General features: G+C 36.6%; 1 protein-coding gene and 1 long non-coding RNA gene across 3 annotated transcripts; one reads left to right on the top strand and one right to left on the bottom strand.

Moving 5' to 3' along the window:
• Positions 1–7651: 7651 nt before the first annotated feature.
• LOC125266085 lies at positions 7652–24167 on the top strand. 2 transcript variants are annotated; one of them, XR_007184426.1, is made up of 3 exons: positions 7652–7786; positions 10104–10203; positions 24090–24167. It is a non-coding gene; the product is annotated as an uncharacterized LOC125266085 (long non-coding RNA). The 2 variants fall into 2 exon arrangements; XR_007184427.1 differs by lacking the exon at positions 24090–24167 and adding an exon at positions 10393–10721.
• hrh2a (histamine receptor H2a) lies at positions 10857–15166 on the bottom strand. Its single transcript, XM_048186553.1, has 2 exons — positions 13677–15166; positions 10857–11862 (listed from the first exon to the last, which is right to left on the bottom strand). Exons 1-2 carry the CDS (start codon positions 14774–14776, stop codon positions 11856–11858), a joined length of 1107 nt encoding a protein of 368 aa, XP_048042510.1. The 5' UTR covers positions 14777–15166; the 3' UTR covers positions 10857–11855.
• Positions 24168–25119: the final 952 nt, after the last annotated feature.

The following is a 25119-nucleotide window of genomic DNA, read 5'->3' as shown; positions in this document are numbered from 1 at the left end:
GCAATTCTTTGCAAATCTCTTGCAACAAGTGTGTAAAGTTTTAGTGAAACTCACATTGATGATGCAAATGCACTTGGTTTGGACTCAAATGTGAAAACAGACCTGTGAGGCCAAAGGGAATGGAGTGAAGTCGAGGTCTAGTGTGGATGAAGCAATCAAACCCAGAGTGAAAACAGCCTGAAACACAGAGACGTCTGCAGCCCAACTTTGATTATTAGATGTGTGCAAATGTGATTATGAAACATCACACACACACATTCATTGCTCAACTTTTTAAGATAATCCTTGCATTGTTTCCGTGTGGCATTGTTATGTGACTGTGTGTGTGTGTGTGTGTGTGTGTGAATGAGGGTCGTTTATCTTACTCAAGCTGTTCTTGTATAAAAGCCCTCCAGCTCGGCCCACACAACTCAATTTGACCATCTCACAAAACATTATTAACTACAAAACACCCTCCCTCTCGCTCTCTCTTCGGCAGGCTGATGTCTTCTGTTTTGCGTTTGGATAACGCGTGTGAGTGTGTGTAAGTGTGTGTGTGTGCGCTCCCCAGATGGGGGTGACCCTGACCGGCCCCTCCTGCTGAACACCCACCTGTCACACACGCCCACACACACACACACACACACACACACGCTTTCAGTCACTCTTCATGTGATGCTTCAAATGTAAGACAGGCCGTAAGACTTTTATTAGATGTTTAGATGCGATATTTCATGTTCAGATATGATAAAACACTTAAACTTTGAACTGAAGGCAGAGAAAAGACTTTGAGAGTTTGACATATTAAAATATCCGACTAAAAAACATCCTTAAAAACAAAGATTTGAGATACAGAAAGATGATGTTTACAGAGAATGTTTCTTTTGAAGTTTATTTTTCTGGTCATTTTGTTTTTATTTTAGATTAGATTAGATTAGATTGAACTTTATTATCATATTATATAATTTGAGATGCAGTGTATTTAAGATGCAGATGGAAGACCAGTCGGTGTAAATAAGTAACAATATATACAGAAAAAGGAGGTAGAAATGATAGAGGGTTGTCCAAGTGCAAAAGATTATGGACAGTGTAAACAGAAACTGGTGCACTGATTCAGTTCAAGTGTGACAGGAGAAGAACAGTGTGAAGTAATAGTTATCATGTGCAGAGTTTTTTCTTCATGTCTGTTTTCTTGTCTAGCACAAACTTTACTAAATCAAAAATGTTCAAGAGATATTGTGACTAAATCTCTGCCAACACAAATCAATATCTGATGCAATTTTGCTTCAAGTATCTGGTTTTAAGGATGCTTGCATATTTTAATTGAAAAATACTTTGCAGTGTCAGAGTGACAATCTGAAACTATTTTACTGTTAAAAATGTATTTATTTATAGCGTTTTATGAGCCCATATTTATTAAGAATATTTGTAATTTATTTACAGATCTTTTTTGTCAGCACAAGCATTTTTAAATCATCTTCATAAAAGCTAAACACAAACAAACAAAAATAAAGACAAATATAGCTGCAAGCAGCAATTAGGGGGCCAAACACAACAGAAGCAAACAAGGAAGCTAATTAAGTTACAGTAGGTAGTACGGTAGGTAGACGTTTTAATAAATTAGCGTTTGCGATTGACAACGCGATTGACAATGTTGTGATAAATAGGCAATATTAACTTTGTAACTCGTTACCCCCAACCCTGGACATAGCAGACATATGTAGCCAACTACGAAGATGTTCGTGGCAGAGACTCAAGAAGAGAACGCGAGCGAAATGTCCCAACGAAGCACCAGCGAGGAGGTTGGTAGAAACAGGTAGCCTAGTGCATCCCAAATTTTTCAACATTAACATTTTAATATAACATTATAGTCATTATGGCCTTTAAATGTTTTTTTGAGGAGGTGGGGTGGTGCACAATAGGCCCCTGTGGTGCGGCTTAAGCTTTTGTCCTTAATTGCATTTTTTTTTCTTACATTACATTTACTTTTATACTTTAATTAGTTTTGAAACCAGTACGTTTACACTTTTACTTGAGTAAAAAGCTTGAGTTGATACTTCAACTTCTACAGAAGTCTTTTTAAACCCTAGTATCTATACTTCTACCTGAGTAATGTGAATACTTTTGACACCAGTGATTATAGCAACAGCAAGTGGTGCAGTCTCACCTCTTTTTTGTGTGTCTTCAGAGTGCCTCCATACATAAGCGTCAAATTCAGTGAAAATATCTCATTTCGTTTTGGAGTTCTAGACATTTATATGAATGAACACATAAAAATTACCTACCCACACCTGACTTTGATTGTATTTTTTTGCCACTTACTATCAAAATTTTGATATTTGGCCATTAGCATATAGTCAACAACCTATGTTTTTGATTTTCCTATGGTGATTTCATCTTGATCGGCCTAACGGTTTCAAAGATACTTGCGAATGTTGTTTAAACACTAAATCATAATGTTGCACTAACCATAAGGTGAAACCTAGCAGGATTCAGGAATATAAGTAGATGACTTCCAAGAAAATAAGTCAACCACATCAAGTTATAAGCATGTAAATAATTTTTCCAAAACATCTCAGACTCCTTCAGGGCATTGTGCCAGTGATCCATACTGACTTTCGTAATGATACATTCATGCCTTTGTAAAATACAGCATTTTACTACATAATTAAAAATGGTAAACGCCCAAAATGGCCGATATGGGAAAATTGGATATCATTGGACTCAGCATGATGCCCCGAATCTAACAAGACCACTATTATTTTTGGACAAACTGTTCATATGTATAAGCAAAAATAGCCATTTTTCGTATCTCCAGACCAGTAGGTGGTGCTGCGCTAAAACGCAGCAGATAACCCCAGGTCATGCTTGTGATGACATGTACCAAGTTTGGTCTGAATACGATAAAGCATTGAGGAGATACATCTATTTTCACAAGCGCTACGTAAAATTTGTTTTTCGAAAATGGTTTGACAAATTGACTTGAATTCCATAAATTTTTGTTGCCATGGTCTGAAAATGATCTGGTTAAATTTTTGCGATCAGAGCCTAGGAGGAGTTCAAAAAAGTAGGTTTTTCAGAAAATGGGAGTGAAATCGCCAAGGAATCAGATGAAAAAAATAATTTTATTTCTAGCCCCTACAGTTCAACAGTTATTAGCACAAACGTAAGTGCAACTTTGGACAGTTGGTGGTGCTAGAGCAATTGAGTTAGAGACTCCAAATTTGCTATGGTGACAGTTCAGACTGTCCTCTATCTGTGTGCCAAATTTCATAACTTTCCCACAAGCAGTTCTGTAGGCTGCCATAGACTTCCAGCGCGGAAGAAGAAGTAAAATAATAATAAGAATGCCAAAGTTTCAACAGGTGCCTACGAACCTTCGGTGCATGGCCCCTAATAAACTGTGACATCTAGATTGTGAAACTAGGAATGTTTCGATCAAAGACCTAATTCAGCCATTTTTGAACTTTTGAAAAGAAAGAAAGAGAGTTTTGTACCAAAAAATTGCTACTAAAGTTTTGAACGCTATGAAAGTATGCCTGCAATCAGTTTGTTTAGATTTTCTGAAGTGTTGTTGAGATGTTGAAGGGTTTGCCAGTGCGCTGTGTCTGTGATCTTCTGGTCTCACTTGGGATCCTCCTTCAATGTGCGTCTAGAGTTTTTTTCACTTGTTTTCTGGTTTAGCAGGTGAAAATATGCATCTGATCACTTAGTAACAGCACACCTCCTCAACGTTGCCCTTGATTCAAAATTTGAATTTACCTTGGCATAGTTAAATAACAAGAGTTCAGTACATGGAAAAGACATACATTGAGTTTCAAACTCCATTGCTTTCTCTTTCTTATGTAAAACTCATTTGTTTAAAAGACTTCCGGAAAACACACGGATCTCAACATAACACAGACTGTTACGTAACAGTCGTGATCATTAATATGTACGCCCCCAATATTTGCATATGCCAACCCATGTTCCCAACATTATGAAAGGCATTAGACAAGGGCAGCCAGTAACGTCTGGATCTGCACAGGTGAATCAACAGACTAGGTAAGCAAGAACAACAGCGAAAAATGGCAGATGGAGCAATAATAACTGACATGATCCATGATAGCATGATATTTTTAGTGATATTTGTAAATTGCTAAATGTTTCGTTAGCATGTTGCTAATGTACTGTTAAATGAGGTTAAAGTTACCATCGTTTCTTACTGAATTCACAGAGCCGTCGCTATTTTCATTTTTAAACACTTGCAGTCTGTATAATGCATAAACACAACTTCATTCTTTATAAATCTCTCCAACAGTGTAGCATTAGCCGTTAGCCACGGAGCACAGCCTCAAACTCATAGACAATCAAATATAAACATCAAAATAAATACTTTACTCACATAATTCGAAGCATGCATACAGTATGCATGACGAACATCTTGTAAAGATCCATTTGAGGGTTATATTAGCTGTGTGAACTTTGTAAATGTGCTGTAATATAATCGAGAGCTCGTGTGGCAGGAAGCACGCGAATTAAAGGGGCGGCGCGCTGAAAAAATCAGTGCATAGTTAATGATGCCCCAAAATAGGCAGTTAAAAAAATTAATTAAAAAAAATCTATGGGGTATTTTGAGCTGAAACTTCACAGACACATTCAGGGGACACCTTAGACTTATATTACATCTTGTGAAAAAGCATTCTTGGGCACCTTTAAGGAATCATTCTGGAGCACAAACACGGCAGGATGATGCACACACTCAACTTTAATACTTAAGGTATGACATTTTTATCAACCTAAGAATAATGATGTATAACTTAAATAGACCCCTTAAATGTTCTAATAAAGTCTTGATGTTGAAAACAGTTCTTGTTTGTGAGTATGTGTGTGATGTTTATGCCGTATACAGGACGACGGTGTTTTCCGCCCCCTTCCTCTGGTGATAATTGATTCATGGTGAGTTGTGCTGATTGGTGAGAGGCCCCCCAGAGGCGGGACAGACAGCAGCTGCTCTCTCTCTCTCTCTTCTGACCAGCTCTTGTTCTCACTGTCTTTACTCCTGTCTTATTCTCTCGTTGTGTTTATCTCTCTGCCTTTTACATTACGACAAGAATCATCTAAACCAGTCAAAAGTTTGGAATATTTAAACAGTAATATTGTGAAATATTATTACAATTTAAAATAACTGTTTTCTATGTGAATATATTTTAAACTGTAATTTATTCCTGTGATCAAAGCTGTATTTTCAGCATCATTACTCCAGTCTTCAGTGTCACATGATCCTTCAGAAATCATTCTAATATGATGATTTGCTGCTCAAGAAACATTTCTGATTATTATCAAAGTTGAAATCAGTTGTGCTGCTTCAGATTTTTGTGGAAACTGATACATTTTTTTTCAGGATGCTTTGATGAATAGAAAGTTCAAAAGAACAGCATTTATTTGAAATAGAAATCTTTTGTAACATTATAAATGTCTTATTGTCACTTTTGATCAATTTAATATGTCCTTGCTGAATAAAAGTATTCATTTCTTTCTTTTTTTACCCCAAACTGTACAATGATGGATAGTGTATCACAGTTTCCACAAAGATATGAAGCAGCACAACTGTTTTCAACATATAAGAAATGACTCTTGAGCACCAAATTTGCATATTAAAAATTCTTAATTATTCCAAACTTTTGACCAATAGTGTAAATATACATATATTACATGCATATGGTTAATGATTTAAATAAACCCCTAACCCTAAATATTAAATGTAACTCATCCTGCTCTGTTTGTGTTACAGACGTGAATTATTCATTATATCATACGGCTTTATTGAGGAGAGGAGAACACTTTGTCAACCATATTTCACAACCCATAGTTTTTACACACAAGAACCACTTATGTTTTCACACATATAATCAAACACAAGTTGTGCCTGCACAGATGTAAATGATGACAGACAGACACACTCATGAGGAGAGCGGAAGCTGGCACAGACAGGCTCTCGGAGCAGATTGTTCCTCACAGAGGCAGTCGAGGGGTGTGAGGGTGAAGGGCGCACGGCCCTGTCTTTATCTGTTTATATGTCTGTGTTTGCGATGTTTTGTAGGAGAATCATCACTGGTCAGATCCCATGAGTTCTGCTGAATGTTCTTGGAATGAAAATCCCAGAGTCCCAGAAAACAAATTTAGGTTCTAAAAATGTATCAAATATTCTGTTTTGGTTGTGAGAATAGAGCAATTTCCTTTTTTTGCATGGAAGCAAAATGTTGTTTATAGGTTAGCATTACAATGTTGTCACAAATTTAATTTGTATTAATAAAAAATTGATGAAAAATAAAAACCATAACGATAACAAACAAAAAATATTCTTGACAATTATTAGCATCAAATACGATATTTAGTATCTGACGCATACAATAGAAAGACAGACAGACAGACATAGATAGATAGATAGATAGATAGATAGATAGATAGATAGATAGATAGATAGATAGATAGTCTCAACTCTCAATGTTATATTGTGCACATGAAATGTGTAATGTTAGAAACAGTTTCTCTGGGATCTAATATATTCCCACATTTGAAAGGATGTTCTTTAACAGAACACTGTGAAAACTTTTACATCCCTCTTATATTTCTGAAACTCATAAACAGGATCCTCATCCCTGAACAAAGATTTATACTCCAGTCATACTGTCACTGTGCAAAATGAGTTTTTACATTCAGCCACATGATCAGGTAAAACACCTCAAACTTTTGTCATTTGAGGAGTTTAATCTGTAGTCTTGACACACCTCAGATCAAACACTGATTTAACATGACAGGGTAATAAAACCATTCAAATGGTGGAAATTTGACAACTTTTTTTCTCCTTCCTTCTCCTTGTTCCTCTCCCGCACCATGGTTGCATTCATGCTCATCCTAAATATTATTTTGCATCTCATAATTAATTGCCTGGGGATGTTCTGGGGAAGAGGGGTGTCTTTTTACTTGTACAGTTAAAACATAATATGTAACAAAGAGGTCTGTGGTATCAAGACACAATCCAACTATATGGCAAAACTAAAAACTATATTTCATAATTTTAATACCTTTGCATTTCTTTAAAATGTATTTTGATGAAAGAAATGAGAAATGAATTCTCAACCTTCACAAAGTACATTTTATAAAATACTTTGACATATTTTTTTAAAGTTTAACGTGTTTACGTTAAAATAGCTAAACATTTTATATATATATATATATATATATATATATATATATATATATATATATATATATATATATATATATATATTGACACACACACACACACACATACATAAGTGTACCTTCACAGTCGAACGCACAGCCTTGCAAAGTATGCTTCATTTGACTCATACTCATACACAGGCGTTCGACGCATGCGCTGCTTTGAGAAATCTCTCGACAAGTTACAACCCATGTAAACAATTTTGTATTCTTTCATGCTAGAGTTGTACAAAGGAGGGTACTTTCCAACCTCTTTGCACAATCTCTCGTTTATGTAGGCCTCCATCATCACTGTAACTTGCATGCTTTCCAGTCTGTTCTGTTTATGCAGTTTTTTCTTTGACTACCTTGTGAATTGACGCCCCCAGGGCACAGTTGCCACCTTGTGGATAAACTAATTACTGCAAAAATTATGCGCATGTACAAGTACGCACGGTTGCAAAAATCCGGCGGTGCGCGTCCATATTCCTCTGATGATGAAATTCGCGTCATGCGCACTGTAAACTGATCGAGTATGCGTAAAAACTGAAGTATACTTGTGGAAACAGAGGTGGAAGCTGTTGCTGTTTCGGCCTGAAAGGTAAAAAGTCTGTCCTCAGATTGTCAAACGCAGCTGCGTGCTAATCTGGCATAATCGCAGATTAATTGCCATTAGTTTTAACACATTGCTCATTAAAGGCGCTAATTAGCTGCGATGAGTTACTGGAGACTAATGACTGCAGGTGGAGGCATGAACGCAGAGTAAAGACACAACAGCTTCAGGGAACTCGTACATTTGAATAAAAAGCCAAATAAAACTATGAGGTGAATGTTTCTACCCCGTGAGAGCGGGAACAGTGAGAAGGAGAGTTTCTGTGCTGTCTCTTTGCGCATCGACAACAGTAATTGGCCTTTTAAGTGACCACACACACACTTCTTTCACCTCAAACACTCACACATGCACACACAGGTCTGGTGATAGATCATTTTTAATCGCTGTGAAATGCATTAAAATAATAAAGCGTATTGGGAGCGGCCAGGGTGATGAATAGCCCCCTGCCTTCTTTATCGCATTAGCTACACTAACAGAGATATTGCGACCAGCGCGCGCCCAGACATATGTGCCACTTTCCCAATAACTAAAGTCGCATATTAAATTCCAACACACTAACCAGGGATAAAGGACCAGAGAGAGACAGTGGGTATTATTTTGCTTTTGTTAGGACTGTGATGCTATATTCCAGGGAATTGCTTTACAGCAGATCACACCCTTGTATTTGTTTGATAATTTGTTTGTGGTTTAATTTGCTTAATTATTTATGTTCATTAAGATCCAGGTAGTGGAATAGATGGTTCTTGTTCATGATAATGCTATTTATTATGACTATGTTTATTGTGTGTGTGTGTGTATGTATATATATATATATATATATATATATATATATATATATATATATATATATATATATATATATATATATTTCTCTAGTTCACATTGACCACAATTATTGCAACATCCTTTTCCCAAGATAACAGCTCTAATTCTTATACTAAAATGCCTGATGAGTTTGGAGAACACCTGACCATTCCTTCATGCCGAATCTCTCCAGATCCTTCAGATTCCCATCTTCATGTTGGTGCTTCTTCTCTTCAGTTCACTCCACTCATTCTCTTTAGGGTTCAGGTCAGGGGATTGTGACGGCCATGGCAGAAGCTTCATTTTGTGTTCAGTGACACAACTTTGTGTTGGTTTTGATGTTTGTTTTGAAGCATTGCTCTGATGGAAGATCCAATCACGGCCCATTATTGGATTTCTAGCAGAAGCGCTCAGGTTTTGATTTTTTATCTGTTGGCATTTGACAGAATCCATGATGCCATGTATCTGAACAAGATGTCCAGGACCTCCAGCAGAAAAATACGCCCACAGCATTAAAGATCCAGCAGTATATTTAACCGTGGGCATGGGGTACTTTTTATCCATGTGTGCACCAAACCCATCTGGTGGGTTTGCTGCCAAAAATCTCTTTTTTTAGTTTCATCTGACCACAGAAGCTGGTCCCGTTTGAAGTTCCAGTCTTGTCTGACAACTGAATATGCTGGAAATTGTTTCTGGATGAGAGCAGAGGATTTTTCTTGAAACCCTCCTGAACAACTTGTGGGGATGTAGGTGCTGTTTGATATTTTTTTTAGGCTTTCTGAGACTCAAGACTCAACTAATCTCTGCAATTCTCCAGCTGTGAACCTTGAAGAGTCTTTGTCCACTCAAACTTTCCTCCTCACCGCGCATTAGGATGATTTAGACACTCGTCCTCTTCCAGGCAGATTTGTAACATCTTTAGTTGATTGGAACTTCTTAATTATTGCCCTGATGGTGGAAATGGGGATTTTCAATGCTTTAGCTTTTTTCTTACAGCCGCTTTCTATTTTGTGAAGCTCAACAATCTTTTTCTGCACATCCGAACTATATTCTTTGGTTTTTCTCATTGTGATGAATGATTGAGGGAATTTGGCCTTTGTGTTTACACATATTTGTACTCCTGTGGAACAGGAAGTCATGGCTGGACAATTTCATGTTCATGATCACCCTGGTTTGCTAGAAAATGTAAATATGAATGGGAATATACTTCAGAGATATTTTACTCATAAGAATTTCTAGGAGTGCCAATAATTGTGGCCAACGTGTTTTGGAGAAAAACATTTATTTCATAATGTGAGTTTCTCCCCACTTTCAATTGTTTTACTTCGACAAAAGGTTAGAATTTTGTGAATTTTTTGAATGAAAGATCAAAAGGATAAACAATGCAGATTTATTTTCACAGCTGCCTTTGCTCATATTTACTAAGGGTGCCAAGAATTGTGGAGGGAACTATATAAATATGTGTAAATATTCATTGATATTTGTTGTCACTGTGTTCCAGTTTCATTATGGAGACTTTATTGTGCGAATGCAACTTGTGTGATCAGTACAGAAGTCACGTTTACAAGGAACTAATCTCTGGATTTGCCAAAGTTTGCCAGGTTAGTGACATCAAATATATTTGAAATATATTTAGATTTTGCTTGAGCCACATGTCAAACTCGATAACAACAACCAGAACGATATATTCCTCCATGGTTAAAGTCTGTCAAATAATCCTATATGCTTGGATGGACAGAAATTCTCATTACAAACTTTTCCCCTCTATTTTTCCACTGTGTTTTCTTCAGAAAAGTGTCCTGGTGTAGTATTTCTTGGCCAGAAAAAGCTACATGTCTTCCTCTTCATGTCTTCCCATAATTCCCCTCCTTATCCTCCTTTTGTATTTCCTGAGGTCAGGAATCTGAGTTACTGAATTACTCTGTGTGTGCTTTTGCCCTTATATTATTTGATGATATTTTGATGACAAACCGGGATGACGGATAACCTGAAAGTGTCTGTGCTGATTGTGTGTGTGTGTGTGTGTGCACAAGTTCTGCTGTTTTATATGTGTTAATTAACCAATGATGAATGTCTTTATCAATAGTTGGTCAGTCAAATCAGTCAAAAGAAAGACATATAAAGGAACGAAGGAGTCTTGTTGAGGTAGAAATCAATACGACAATACAACATATAATATAAATAAGATTTTTTTGAAAAAAGATCACATGATGAAAATACTGAAGAGCATATTTAATTTCATTCCTCATTTCATTGTGTATTTTTAAATTCACTTCCCATTTGCATTCTTTAATCTAGATTTAGACTCATGCACATGCTTATCTCACAACACACTGTTTATCATCTTTACAGTCATACTGTACTCAGACTCTTTAAATATTACCATGCAACCATATTTTTCTGAGAGAAAACAAGACAGAATTCTTAAACTTCCACATATAAAATAAAAAAATAAATAAGAAGAGTAAATCTCATGAAAACATGTCCAGGTCACATTTTTCCCCAGAATGGGGGAAAAAAGACATTATTTTCTTAGTGTTGTATTTGTCATTGCTTTGGGATATTATTTTCAATCAAGCACATTTAGCCTTTATTTTCTTTGATATATATGCATTTATGTATGTATGTATATCATTCATTCATTCATTTTTTTTATTTTTTATTTTGGAGTCAAATGTGACCTAGACAAGTTTTGTTAGTTCTTCTTGATTCTTAGTGCTTCTACATGATCTTGTTACCACTCATGTCCACCAGAGGGCGTCAGAGGAAAAGCAATTTGGTAATATAAAAAGTTACAGTTTGCAAATTACAAATTTTATTTACACTTTCTTTTCTGTGTATTTTTAAGTTACACAGTCTTAATACTTGAGGTCCCTGTGGGCCGCCGACAGACAGTTAGTAAATGAGGTATGAAGACAAAAAGACGGCTACAGTCTGTTCACTGTTGCATCATCAGTTTTTGTTTCTCGTCCTCTTCATTCAAACTGGGCAGGTGTCGAGACTATCACACGTCAGGGCAGGGAATATGCGTCTACGTTTTGTGTAATGTTAAAATACCTCCCATAAAAGAAGGCTGCATGAATTTCCTTGACCTGTTGTAGAGACTATCGATCCTGTAATTGCTCTGTTTTTAGATAACAGATCTCAAATATATTACATTAGATTCTGATTGTCACCTGTATGTCGATTGTCAGTCACTTTTGGATGGCTGATCCTTTTTTTTTTTAAGGAGGTAGATTGTTGAGTTAAAATGTTATGGCCTGGTGGGAAAACAAAAGAGAAAGAGATTAAAAAACAACTGAGCTTTACTTACATTTTTAAAGAAATAGTTCATCCAAACATGAAAATTCGGTCATTATTTACTGACCCTCATGAACACACCAAAATTTTATGTTGTTAATCATTTTCCTATCCACTGAAGCTATTAAATCTCAAGGAGAACGAGATTTGAGAGAACATTCTAGAGCTACATAGCAAGATTTTTAGCAAATAACAACTTAAATTTCAATTGAAACACTATTACAGATCTTAAAAACTGTCATACTATAATGAATTCACCAGCCCTTTAGTTGAATCTCCCTTTAAACCTTCAGTAAAATTAATCTCATGAAAACATGTCCAGATGACATTTTACACCAGAAAGAAAATGAAATTTGCTAAAAGTAAATTAGGAGTACAATTCTTTGATGTTGTGACATTATGTTCATGACAGTTAAACTTGTATCACCACAATTCTCATGACTTTAATGCATCCAGATGTTTTACTATAATTGTCAATTTACTGACAATACTGAAATGCAAAGGTCTTAAAGTAGGTTTCATTTTCTTCATGATATATATATATATATATATATATATATATATATATATATATATATATATATATATAATATTCAAGTGTGTCAAATTTCACCCTTAAATAAATAATTTAATTAATTTGATTTTTTTGTTTGTTTGTGAAATGTGACCTAGACAAGTTTTATGAGGTTCACCCAGCAAATGAACAGCAAATCTACATTATCTTGTTACCTCTTATGGCCTCCAGAAGGCGACAAAAGAAAAGCATTTTGTTGTAGAAAAAGTTACCAATTAATTGCATTTTTACTTTCCTTCCCATGTGTACTTTTAAGTTACATCATCATATTAAAGGGGACCTATTATACTCCTTTTACAAGATTTAATATGAGTCTCTGGTGTCCCCAGAATGTGTGTGTGAAGTTTCAGCTCAAAATCCCCCACAGATCATTTATTATAGCTTGTCAAATTTGCCTCTATTTGGGTGTGAGCAAAAACACACCGTTTTTGTGTGTGTCCCTTTAAATGCAAATGAGCTGCTGCTCCCGCCCCCTTTCCAGAAGAGGGTGGAGCTTTAACAGCTCAACAACAACAAAGCTGGAGAATCTCACGCAGCCAAAATGAGGATTGTCAGTAACGGTGTTCAGCCTTACATTGTTCAAACCGGAGTCGACACTGATGGAGAGACTCAGGAAGAAGTTACAACTTTTAGAATGAAACTGGATGTTTCTGAATGGTTAGTGGATAAATTTATGTAGTTGCTGTGGAGTTGATTCAACTCATCCACTAGCATGTGCCGTCATGTTAATCTTTTGTGCAAATCCAGCGTTGAATTGACCCTCGTTTGTAAAGCAGTCTAACATAAAATGATTTGCGCAAATATAACACTTTACCGACTTTCTTTGGCAAATTTCCTTCATAATTGAAATTCAACCATGGTGTCCTCAGTGGCTCTGATGCAGAGAGTCTATTGAGACTCTTATGTTCATTGGTACACAAGAGTAGGGGTAAATCTGGACCGCGTGTTTGGAGAGACTGCTTCTGATTTATGGGGATTATAAAAAAAAAGGAGTGGGTGGATTTTACCATTATAGGCTGGTTGTTTACACACACATCGATGTGTAATCACCTTAATAAAAGTGAATTTTGCATGATAGGTCCCCTTTAAGTTCCCTGTGGGCTGCTGATGAATAGCCAATAAACGAGCAGATACGAAGACAATAAAACAAAATAACAGTAAGTAAATGTTATTTTTTACAATAAATAACACTTGTACTACCTTTTATTCCCATTAGCTACAATGGTAACTGTAGCACCAGTTGTTGTGTTGCTATCGACCTTCTTCCCGTTTTCAATCTCTTGCAGCAGCACACAAGTTCTAGGCCGAAGCCCCTCCTTTAGTGGGGCGTGTCTACTCATTAGCCCCACCTCCATTGCTGATATTGACGTTCTCGTCCGTGTTTTACACCCTCGTCCTCCACAGAGCAACTTGGTGTAAGCGGACCTGAAGTCTCTGTTGAGCATGGCATAAAGTACGGGATTTAACGCAGAGTTTGCGTATCCTAGCCAAAGCACCACCGACTGCGCCGTCCGTGGCGGATTGTCTTCATTGCGTATCCCCATTATCGTGAAAAACGTGAAATATGGGAACCAGCACACCACGAATGCACCCAGCACCGCCGCAAGTGTCACTGTGGCTTTGTGTTCACGCAGTGCAAGAATCGTCGCGCCTGGTGACGACGACGAACCCCGTCGAGTAGAAATGTTCCGTTTCGCCTGCATCCGTGCAATGAGAAAAACTCGGTGGTAGCTCCAGCACATGGCCACCAGGGGGAGATAAAACGTTGCAAAGGCATCGACCAATACGTACGTTGGATTCAACTCGAATCGGCAGTCTCGCGCAGGGTCGCCCTCTCGAATATTTTGCACGCTCAAGTCACGTGTATTCCAGCCCAGGTGGATGGGTACAAACGAAACGCCCACCGAAACCAGCCAGATTGTCGCTAAAATCGCGCCAACGCGCCACGGAAGCAGAAGCATTGGGTAGCGCAGCGGGGCGGTGACCGCAAAGTAACGATCCAAGCTGATAGCGAAGAGATTGAGTATGGAGGCAGTGCACAGCATGACGTCCAATGAAATGTAGATGTTGCAGAAGTGCGCCCCCAGTGGCCATTCACCCGTAACTTGGTAAAGCGTGGAAAATGGCAGCACGAGGGCACCCAGTAGAAAGTCTGTAATTGCTAACGAGACGATGAAGCAGTTGGTGACGTTACGCAGGCGTCTCGTAGAGTACACAGCCAGACAAACCAAAATATTCCCACTGACTGTGAGAAGGATAAGAACGGAGAGCGTTACAGCTAGCGCTATCTGAGATGTCATTCTTTGTTTAGTTGCGATATTTTCTTCAGTTTTATTGGTAGAGAAACCCTAGGTAGACATTAATTTGTGTGTTTGATTCCAGGGAACGCACATATTTGCATCTGCCAAATGCAAGGCATTTTTTAAGGTCAAAAGCGTGATTACGTTCACAGTTGTATTGGTAGAGAAACACTAGTAATGCTGCAATGCAATACTTGTAGGTCAATATTATTAAAAAGGTCTCTGGTGTATATTCCCAACGGTTTCCTTCCACACTCCAGGGTACGTCCACCACCTCCATTCATCCATCTGTTCATCCATCCACCTTCCGTCCAACTATATTCTTGTCCCAGACCTCTGTTAGACTGAAGTGTGTCGGCCTCTGCTGGACATAGTGAGGTACTACATTTTCTCTCTCTCCTGTTTAAAAGAAAACAGAGATGCTTTTAGAAAAGAGGTTGTCAACCTTTCCCAAGCTAAGGGCCCTCTAATATAATATATTCTTTTTTTCAGTAACATTGCATAATATATTCCATTAATAATAATAATAATAATAAAATTCAGCTTTGATCACAGGAATAAATTACATTTTACAATATATTTACATAGAAAACAAGCATTTTAAATTGTAATAACATTTTACAAATTTATTGTAAATTTGATGGAGTAAATGCAACCTTGGTGAGCAGAAGACAGACTTCTTTCAAAAACATTACAAAATGTCACCGACCCCAAACTTCAAACGATAGCGTACATGATCCTTTACGTAAAGTACCACATGCAACACAACTAGTTTGACAGTCAAATTTACATCATTAAGGGAAGATACACATTCTTCCACATTACTCATGGAAAAGATTCATGCATCAGTGTAAATAATGCATAAAACTGTAAAAACAGTCAACAATGAGGCAGAATTATGCATGAATTATTCATAGAGCAGTGCAGACTGGGAAACAGTCCTGTATCCATCACCTTGGACATCATAGGTTTACTTCATAAAAGGTATAAAAGGTTGCGGACCCCTGCACTTTATAGTAGAACTTTTAGAAAGACATTTTGAAATACTGTATATAGAATATTCTTACAGTTCTTTCTAAAGCAGGTGGTTTTATTATCAGGTTTCAACTTCCTTCTGTTGTTTCTCTCTCTCTCACATACACACACACACAAACACACACACACATAGCAAAAGAGCAAAAATGTGTGCATGACTGAAATTTTAAGATGATGGAGGTTGTGCATGTTTGTTTGCCTACAAGTTGATCATGTTAAAGACATAATTGCAGAGTAACAAAATGCTTTCTCAGGCAACCACACTGTTCGTAAGTTGAAAGGGAGCACAATGCTCTAACACTCATAGTAGTGTAGCACAACACAAATAGCACATTATGATCAAAGCCTGAGTGGAGATAATGTCATATCTACACACATTAGCTTTGTTTGGTGTTCAAAGTAAACACACACTCTTTTCTTCTTCCTCTTAGAGACTTTATACGCACTCGTTAGTGGCATATTCTTGGACGGGTTCTGATATTCTGTATGAAAAATGTATTCACAATCTTGCTGTTTTTCTTCTTTAAAATGCTCACAGACCGTGTCCTTGCATCTGCTGCTTTTCCACGGTTGGTGTGTGTGTGAGAGAGATAGAGTAAAAAAATTAATATCCAGTCTTTTTGAAGAGCTGTCAGCTGGGTAAATTCTGCTTTGCAGTATGTTTTCACGTCTACATCATGTGTCTTACTATATTGCAAAAAATATTAAACTTGCCTTTTCTGCTGATGGCTGTCATATTAGTTCATTTTCTTTTATCACAATACTATAATGAAGTGAATTTGAACTCATTGTACTCTTTTACTTAGATTGGGTATTCATTTCTGTCATGTCTTCGGGTGCTGCACTGACTTCTAACATCAAATTTATTTAGTAAAATTCCATTTTTTTTCTTTCTCCAATCAAAAAACTTTTTGTTTATTGTTGTTTTTTCATAAACACTTTTTGTCATACTGGTTGAAACTCTCTTCACATCCTGATAGCAATCAATAATACAAGTGGTCTAAATATTAAAACATGTACATATATCTTCTGTGGAAGTCTCAGGACTAAACAAATGTTTGTCCAATCATTGCAGTCTCAGGTACCCTTTACTTAAAGGCACAATATGTAGGATTTTTGGTTTAAAATATTCAAAAACCACTAGAACAGTGTTAAATATTTTTGACTTGTGTACTTACATTATCCCAGATGTTTCCAAGAATGTTTAAATCCAGAGAAATAAGCATTTTTTTACCGTGGCCGTGTGTCGCCTATCAATGACATCATTCCCTCGTTTCCGCGCTTTAATATATTATATGTTTTATTAGACAACAAAACAAATGTTTAGATACATTCATAAACAGAAAACTAATTATTGTTATATAGCTCAACACGTTTAGTCTTATTGTTTGAATCTCGTTTTCTTGATATTCCACGATTTTATACACTATTTTGTCAAGTAGCTAACAATCACATAAATAAATCAGATGCAGCTTTATTTTTAGTAACAGTAATACAGCATTTTCTCCATCATACAATACGTTTTTAAAATAAATTGCATGCCATTTAACTACACAAGCCATCCAGCATTTATTAATATGATATTCTAATATTGATCTATCTTACTACAGTGTGCAACAACACAGTCAAATGTATCTAATATGATAAACAGCGCTGCTGTACCCCACATACGCTTGACTGGATGAAGCTGAAGCGGCGACTGTAGCATAATAACAGCCCCGCTGCTCTCGAGCCGTGTGGCGCGCTCATCTGTCATTAGCAATCACTCCAGCGTCCTTGTTCAACTCGGCCCTGCTCTGCTTCATACTACAGTAACGTTAATAATATCCATGAACATTGAGTCCTGTCCCGGGTACTTTTCCACCGGCTGTGAGGTGAAGCCCACAACTCCCATGATTCGGCGTCATCAAGCTACGTCTTTGTTTTGAATAGGCGACCTCTTTCTTTGACTACACTTTCCGCGACCCACTCAAAACAGTCTTTCGACCTAGTGGTTGAGAAACACTGCTAGAATTAATGAGACCCCTCAGATGATCAGACTAAGCCTGCGTCTCAATGTGCATACTGTACTGTCCATCCTAAATAGTATGTGACATTAGTAATATTCAATAATATTTAGCGTGGATAGGGTGGATAGTATGCACATTGGGATGCAGGGTAAGTACCTCAAAAAGGAAGTGCGTTCAAATTACGAGCATTCAACGTCGTTGTTACGTTATCAATTAATAAGTCATGAAATTATCAAAAAGTACCAATAAATCACAACTGGTACATCTTGTGTTATCTGAGAAGGATTACCATGATGTTCATTCTGTTCATCAGGATCAGTGTCCACATGTTTTATTAACAGTTCTTGTTAGTATAGGCTACTGTGTATTTACTATGGTAACTAGTTTCAGTAACCTTAAAGGTGCCCAAGAATGCTTTTTCACAAGATGTAATATAAGTCTAAGGTGTCCCCTGAATGTGTCTGTGAAGTTTCAGCTCAAAATACCCCATAGATTTTTTTAAATTCATTTTTTTAACTGCCTATTTTGGGGCATCATTAACTATGCACTGATTTTTTCAGCGCGCCGGCCCTTTAATTTGCGTGCTTCCTGCCACACGAGCTCTCGATTATATTACAGCACATGTACAAAGTTCACACAGCTAATATAACCCTCAAATGGATCTTTACAAGATGTTCGTCATGCATGCTGTATGCATGCTTCGAATTATGTGAGTAAGGTATTTATTTTGATGTTTATATTTGATTCTCTATGAGTTTGAGGCTGTGCTCCGTGGCTAACGGCTAATGCTACACTGTTGGAGAGATTTATAAAGAATGAAGTCTCCGTGAATTCAGTAATAAACGATGGTAACTTTAACCTCATTTAACAGTACATTAGCAACATGCTAACGAAACATTTAGAAAGACAATTTACAAATATCACTAAAAATATCATGATATCATGGATCATGTCAGTTATTATTGCTCCATCTGCCATTTTTGCTGTTGTTCTTGCTTACCTAGTCTGTTGATTCACCTGTGCAGATCCAGACGTTACTGGCTGCCCTTGTCTAATGCCTTTCATAATGTTGGGAACATGGGCTGGCATATGCAAATATTGGGGCGTACACCCCGACTGTTACGTAACAGTCGGTGTTATGTTGAGATCCGCGTGTTTTCCGGAAGTCTTTTAATCAAATGAGATTTACATAAGAAAGAGAAAGCAATGGAGTTTGAAACTCAATGTATGTCTTTTCCATGTACTGAACTCTTGTTATTCAACTATGCCGAGGTAAATTCAAATTTTGAATCTAGGGCACCTTTAACCCAAAGTACCACTTTATTTTCACTTTATTGAATTAACAACAACAGTTTGGGACTGCTATTTAATAGCCTTACTGTTTATTCATCAGTTGAGAACCACTGGTCTAGAGCAATATTTGTCTCTATTTCAGTATCTCTCATTCATTTAAGTATCAGGTTGGTCTCAGATGTTTCTCCTAAAATGTCTGACTTTTGATTGCTGACTTTGGCGTCTTGGCAAATTCTTCTGAAACTCTAGGGGTCTTTTTCTCAGGAGAAACATCTGAGAAGCAGGAGACTTCAGCAAAAATCTCAACTGAATGTAATTACATTCTAAAAGAAACTAAGAAGTAGCTATTCATAGCTATTTATAGCTATTTGTCTTTTATGTGGGTCTCTCTGCTTTTTGGCGTCCTGCTCTTTCTCATTATTTCTCAGAGAGATAAAGCAGGATCAGACTGTTCTTACCTATAAAAGTAGATCCAATTTAATGATTTAGAAACATATGGACTGTTTTATTAACTTAATTGTAAACTTTAACGATTTGCTTGGTGTCTTCAGTACCACCTGTCTCTGTCTCTGCATCTCATTGAGATGCACATTTCTCCTCTGATATTGCTAGAAACCATCTCCATAACTGCATGTTAAACTTTAAACAGATAATGAAATATTTAACATTTCCTTCGGCAATTACTGGTATGTCAGCATGGCACATCTGCCTTCTGACAAACCCTTTTCATTTAACAGCATTTTCAATTTCATTTTCATCTTTTTTCTCTTCTTCCTCACAAGCAATGATGCAATTAAAACTTTGACATTTTCTGAAGAAAGTGTGAGTGGTGTTTGCAAAACTCACAGCCAGGATGCTACAGTATGGTATTTGTCTAGTCACATTTATTTGTATGGTGCTTTATATATTTTAAGCGAATAAAATTTCAGCTGTAAAGCAGCTCTGGTACTTTAATAATACTCATAATACTTTCACGTTTAAGAGTTTATTTAATTTTTTTTCTAGTGGTGATAAAGTATGTTTATGAGTTATTTCATAACATTTAATTGAAATTAAAACAGTATTAAAACAAAAATGAATGGATTAATTAAAACTAAGTCCATAAAATGATGGTGGAACTCCTAAAAAAATTCTATATATGTAGTGCCAGACGGAACTCTTTAAGATTCTAAATGGAACCTTTTCATCCAAGAGTGATACATTTTTTAAAATTAAACACAGCTGAAATGTCTTGTCAATTACCTTGTTTAAAAGACCACAGGTGGCGTGTCTCGGTGTTATTTTGATAATTTCATGTACCTGTGCGTCTAAGTGGCCGCTCTGCTCCGATCATTGATTGGCTTGTAAACACATTTGTCAGTGTTCCTCCTCATTTCTGAGGCTGTCAGGAAGTCTGTGAGGAATACAGACGGCCGTCTTTTGATTGCTTTTGACAAGCATGGTCGTCATGGGTGTTGGGTTGCTAGGAGACCACATCCTTTTAAATGTTGAGATGATTTGTTTCTTTTTTCTGAAGTAAACTGAAGAGGTACGATGTGAAGAGGACACGTGTTTCATCTTATGATTCCTCTGACGCACATAAATAAATAGTCTACATTGATCTGTCTCAGATCAAATAGACCGTGATTCACTTCTTTAAACATCTTCTGCAGAGATCCGACTCTCTCTCTCACACACACACACACACACACACACAAATGCGATCGAAATGCAAAACCTCAGGCTCAAAAGGCAGATCAGATCAGATCAAGTCTGTCTAGACGGATATAGCATCAAGTCTTCTGTTGAAGAGAGCAAACTTCTAATGAACGTCTAAAACAGCAAGCAACATTCTGGACATCTGATTCCTTTATCAACAAAGTCACAAACACACTCATTCCCACAGCGTCTACATTTTTTTTCTTGACCTTCTCCATGAATGCATTTATCTGTCATTTTCATGTATTGTAAACAGCTGTCAGGATTCATTCGTTCAGCAGCAGCGATTTGAACGGGTTATTCTAGTCTGCATTATCACATACAAACAATGTTGAGCGTGCAGTTTTTATGTTGGAAAGATTTTGCTAAAATGATTAGATTTTATATGTGACTTACCTTGGACGACCTTCATTCTTCTGTTGCTCTTGCCCTCCTCTCTCTCTCTCTCTCTCTACACACACACATGCGCTCAAACACACACACAGTTTATAACTCAACACACTTCGTATTCAGCCAATCAGATGCTTCTCTCTCTATCTCTTTCTTTGCTTTTGTACTGTAGAAGGGGTTGAACGTAAGACTTAAGGAGGATGGACCAGGACTCTCTGTGCGTATTGTTTAATTTTTAAAAGCTGTGTTTTTCTTCATGACAGAAGTGATATTTACTGTTTTGTTCATCTCCACCTTGACTACAGAAAGCAGATGTGCAAAAATTATAATTTCATTGAGGATAAATGTTTTAAAAGGGGAAAGTCATGTTACAACCCTTCATAAAGGATTAATGAGGCTTGTAACACAGGTTGTAATGAGGGTTGTAACGATCGGTCATTTTCTAAGAAAATTAAAAATTGATATACTTTTAAACCACAAATGCTCATCTTGCACTGCTCTGCGATGCGCCACGCATTACGTAATCACATTTCAAAGGTCATGCGTGACGTAGGGCGAAAAACTCAATCTCATTTTCTCCTCCAACTTCAAAATCGTCCAACATCATTGTTTTACCTTTTTTTTTGTAAAGGGCATTTGACTTAATCTTTGCACGTTCACTTTGTAGACACTGGATCGGTATGTCTGCTACGTCACGCGTGACCTTTCCAACGTGATTACATAATGCATGGCACATCGCAGAGCAGTGCAAGACGAGCATTTGTGGTTAAAAAGTATATAATTTTAATTTTTTTTTTTTTTTTAAGAAAATGACTGATCGTTTCACTAGATAAGGCCCTTATTCCTTGTCAGGGATCATGTAGAGCCCTTTGAAGCTGCACTGAAACTGACATTTGGACCCATTGAACCCCTCCACCACATGGAGGAAAATCCTAGAAAGTTTTCCTCAAAAACCTTAATTTCTTTTCGACTGAAGAAAGAAAGACATAAACACCTTGGTTGACATGGGGGTGAGTAAATTATCAGGAAATTTTAATTCTGAAGTGAACAAATTCTTTAAACATTTAGGTGAAAGTAAGTGTAATATATGAAATTAAACATAAGAATATGCTAATTCAGAAGATACCCCATGCAATTCTGTAATTTGACATGCATAATCTGACTATTTTATTCTGAATGATACCAATCCACAATCTGACTTGTGATGGAGCCCTGAATCATAACTATGGTCCCCCGACTGAGCCTGGTTTCTCCCAAGGATGTTTTTTCTCCATTTCTGTCACCTGATGGAGTTTGGGTTACTTGCCACTAGCTGGGTTTCCATTACAGATTTGTCCAAAACTTTTGCGATACTTTCTAAATGTTGATAAAATCTGTTGCAAAATAATGGCGTTTCCATTAACTTATGTCATGCTACTAAAACAACTTTTTCCTCTCGTGAGGAGTCATTCCAGAACTCATGCATGACAACGGATGTTAGTAGCCACTGCACTAGCCATTATTTTTAATTTAGGCATGTTATCCAAGAATTAATGGCAAGGAAAGCCCCTTATACTTGTTTGCGGCTACGTATGAGGTGTTTCTGGGTGTTTCTCCCTCATATCTGCTTCAAGGTCTTGATAAATTGTGGCATTTCTTTAGAATCCAGTATTCCTGTAATTCTTTTGTCTTTTATGAGTTTAATAAAGAACTCTGTCTCCTCTTCGTGTCCAAACATACTGCACCGTCTTTAATGAATGATCGAATTTTACGTACTCCATTGCAGTTTTGCGAAATATTCTTTTTTCGAATTGCCTGAAAAACCACCTCATGTGAGTGCAAAAACTTTTTTTTTTTTGCGTAATTGACATGTTTCCATTGGGTTTATTTTCAATTTGCACAATTTGAAGGATAAAGGAAATGCAGCTAGTGTCGCCTTTGGCTTGCTTAGTTGGGGACACTTAATATTCAGCAATATTATTGATTTGACTGCACTGACACTGTTGGATGAGAACTGATCTGGATGATGACATCCAGAGCTGCTTTACAGAAGAATTGTATTCTGTTTGCTTCACTGAATCATTATTTCCTCGTTTATCAATGTAAAGCTGCTTTGATGTATAAAGCGCTATAGAAATTAAAAGGAGACTTGACTGCAAATGAAACCACAGCCCAGAAGTGAAGTGCAGATTTTTCTACTTTTTTTTAATTTATTTGTTTGTTTGTTTGTTTGTTGGTTGGTTGGTCCTGTAAGTGATTTTATCCCTAGACCTTGATTTTGGGTTAAAGTTCAAACCAGTGTAGGCAGTTTGGTTTTAGTGTTGATCTACTTCTCTTTTTTATTAAAGCGGCTCTGAGAATGCCATCAGACAGAACCGCAGTCGCAGTCAAATGCAAACATGGTCTTCGTCTGGCCATGCAGATATTCAAATACGAAATAAATTGCACACTATTGTAAAAGACCCCTTTGAAAGGTCTTCAATAAGCTGCTTGATATTTTCTGAAGGTCAGAATCTAATGAAGGATATTCAAATTACTGAACTTTAGCCAACTAACTGCCATGTTAACATGATATTGTGTGATATTGATCACGTGTTCATTCACTCTCACACACACACACACACACACACACACACACACACACACACACACACACACACACACACACACACACACACACACACACACACACACATTGCCAACTTATCAAGTGTTTATTGTCATTGTCGAATTCTAATAAATCCACCTCCACATCTTTATATGCTAATCAATACTATTACATTTACTTTGAAGTGTTTCATTGATGCTTTACAATTAGCTATTGATTGTTATTATTGATTGTTATCCACATAATATAGTGTATAGTTGCTGTGACTGTGTCTAAGAGTGTTTTTTGATCTCTTGTTCAGTGGTGAAATGATGGATTGGACCTGCATTGTTACTGTAACCAAGGCAGGGGTTTAATCAATGTGATCCTAGCAGCAGCCGACATGCTGGTGAGTATTAAACAAAGGTAACTTTTATATCTGTACAATGCAATATATATATATATATATATATATATATATATATATATATATATATATATATATACATACATATATACACTTTTTTTTTTAACTTATATACACAAACTACCACTCAGAAGTGTGCCATCATTAAGATTTTTTAATGTTTTTGAAATGTTTTTATGTTTTTTTTTTATGTTTTCTGCTCATCAAGGCTACATTTACTTGATTAAAAATACAGTAAAAATGTGAAGTATTATTACAATTTAAAACAGCTGTTTTCTATGTGAATATATAGTAAAATGTAATTTATTCCAGTGATCAAAGCTGAATTTTCAGCATCATTACTTCAGTCTTTAGTGTCACATGATCCTTCAGAAATTATTCTAATATGCTGATTTGCTGCTCAAGAAACATTTTTTTCAGTGAAACATAATTATCAATCTTGCATACGTTTTATTTTATTTTATAAAAATGAAACAAAAATAAAATAAAATAAAACAAAACAATTTACATTTATTTCTAATTATAATATTGTAAACAAATAAATTATAATTATTTTTTAAATATATATATATATATATCTTAATCTGTATATTTTTTGCTTTCTGGTGAAATAAGGCTTTATGTTCTCTGATCCAAATTAAAAGCCCTCACATTATCCACTTGAGGAAACCAGTGGAGCTGTTTGGACCTCTTTAAATCAAAATGAATGATGCATTATGGGGCGTATTAAGAGGTGCTTTGTGCTTCAACAAAAGGCTGTGTTTATTTCTGTGGGAAGCTGTCCTGTTTTTCAGCACAGATCACAGAAAGAAAGCATAAAGCCGAGCGTTTAACGGCCTCCAGCTGTTTTTAGAATTGCCACATGTATAAACGTTGGTATTCATTGATAAATCCTCATATATGGAAGCAAATGCAACTGAAATTT

This window comes from Megalobrama amblycephala, linkage group LG4, assembly GCF_018812025.1.
Source record: "Megalobrama amblycephala isolate DHTTF-2021 linkage group LG4, ASM1881202v1, whole genome shotgun sequence".
Classification (NCBI taxonomy): domain Eukaryota; kingdom Metazoa; phylum Chordata; class Actinopteri; order Cypriniformes; family Xenocyprididae; genus Megalobrama; species Megalobrama amblycephala.
This window is presented reverse-complemented; position numbering and strand designations above follow the sequence as displayed.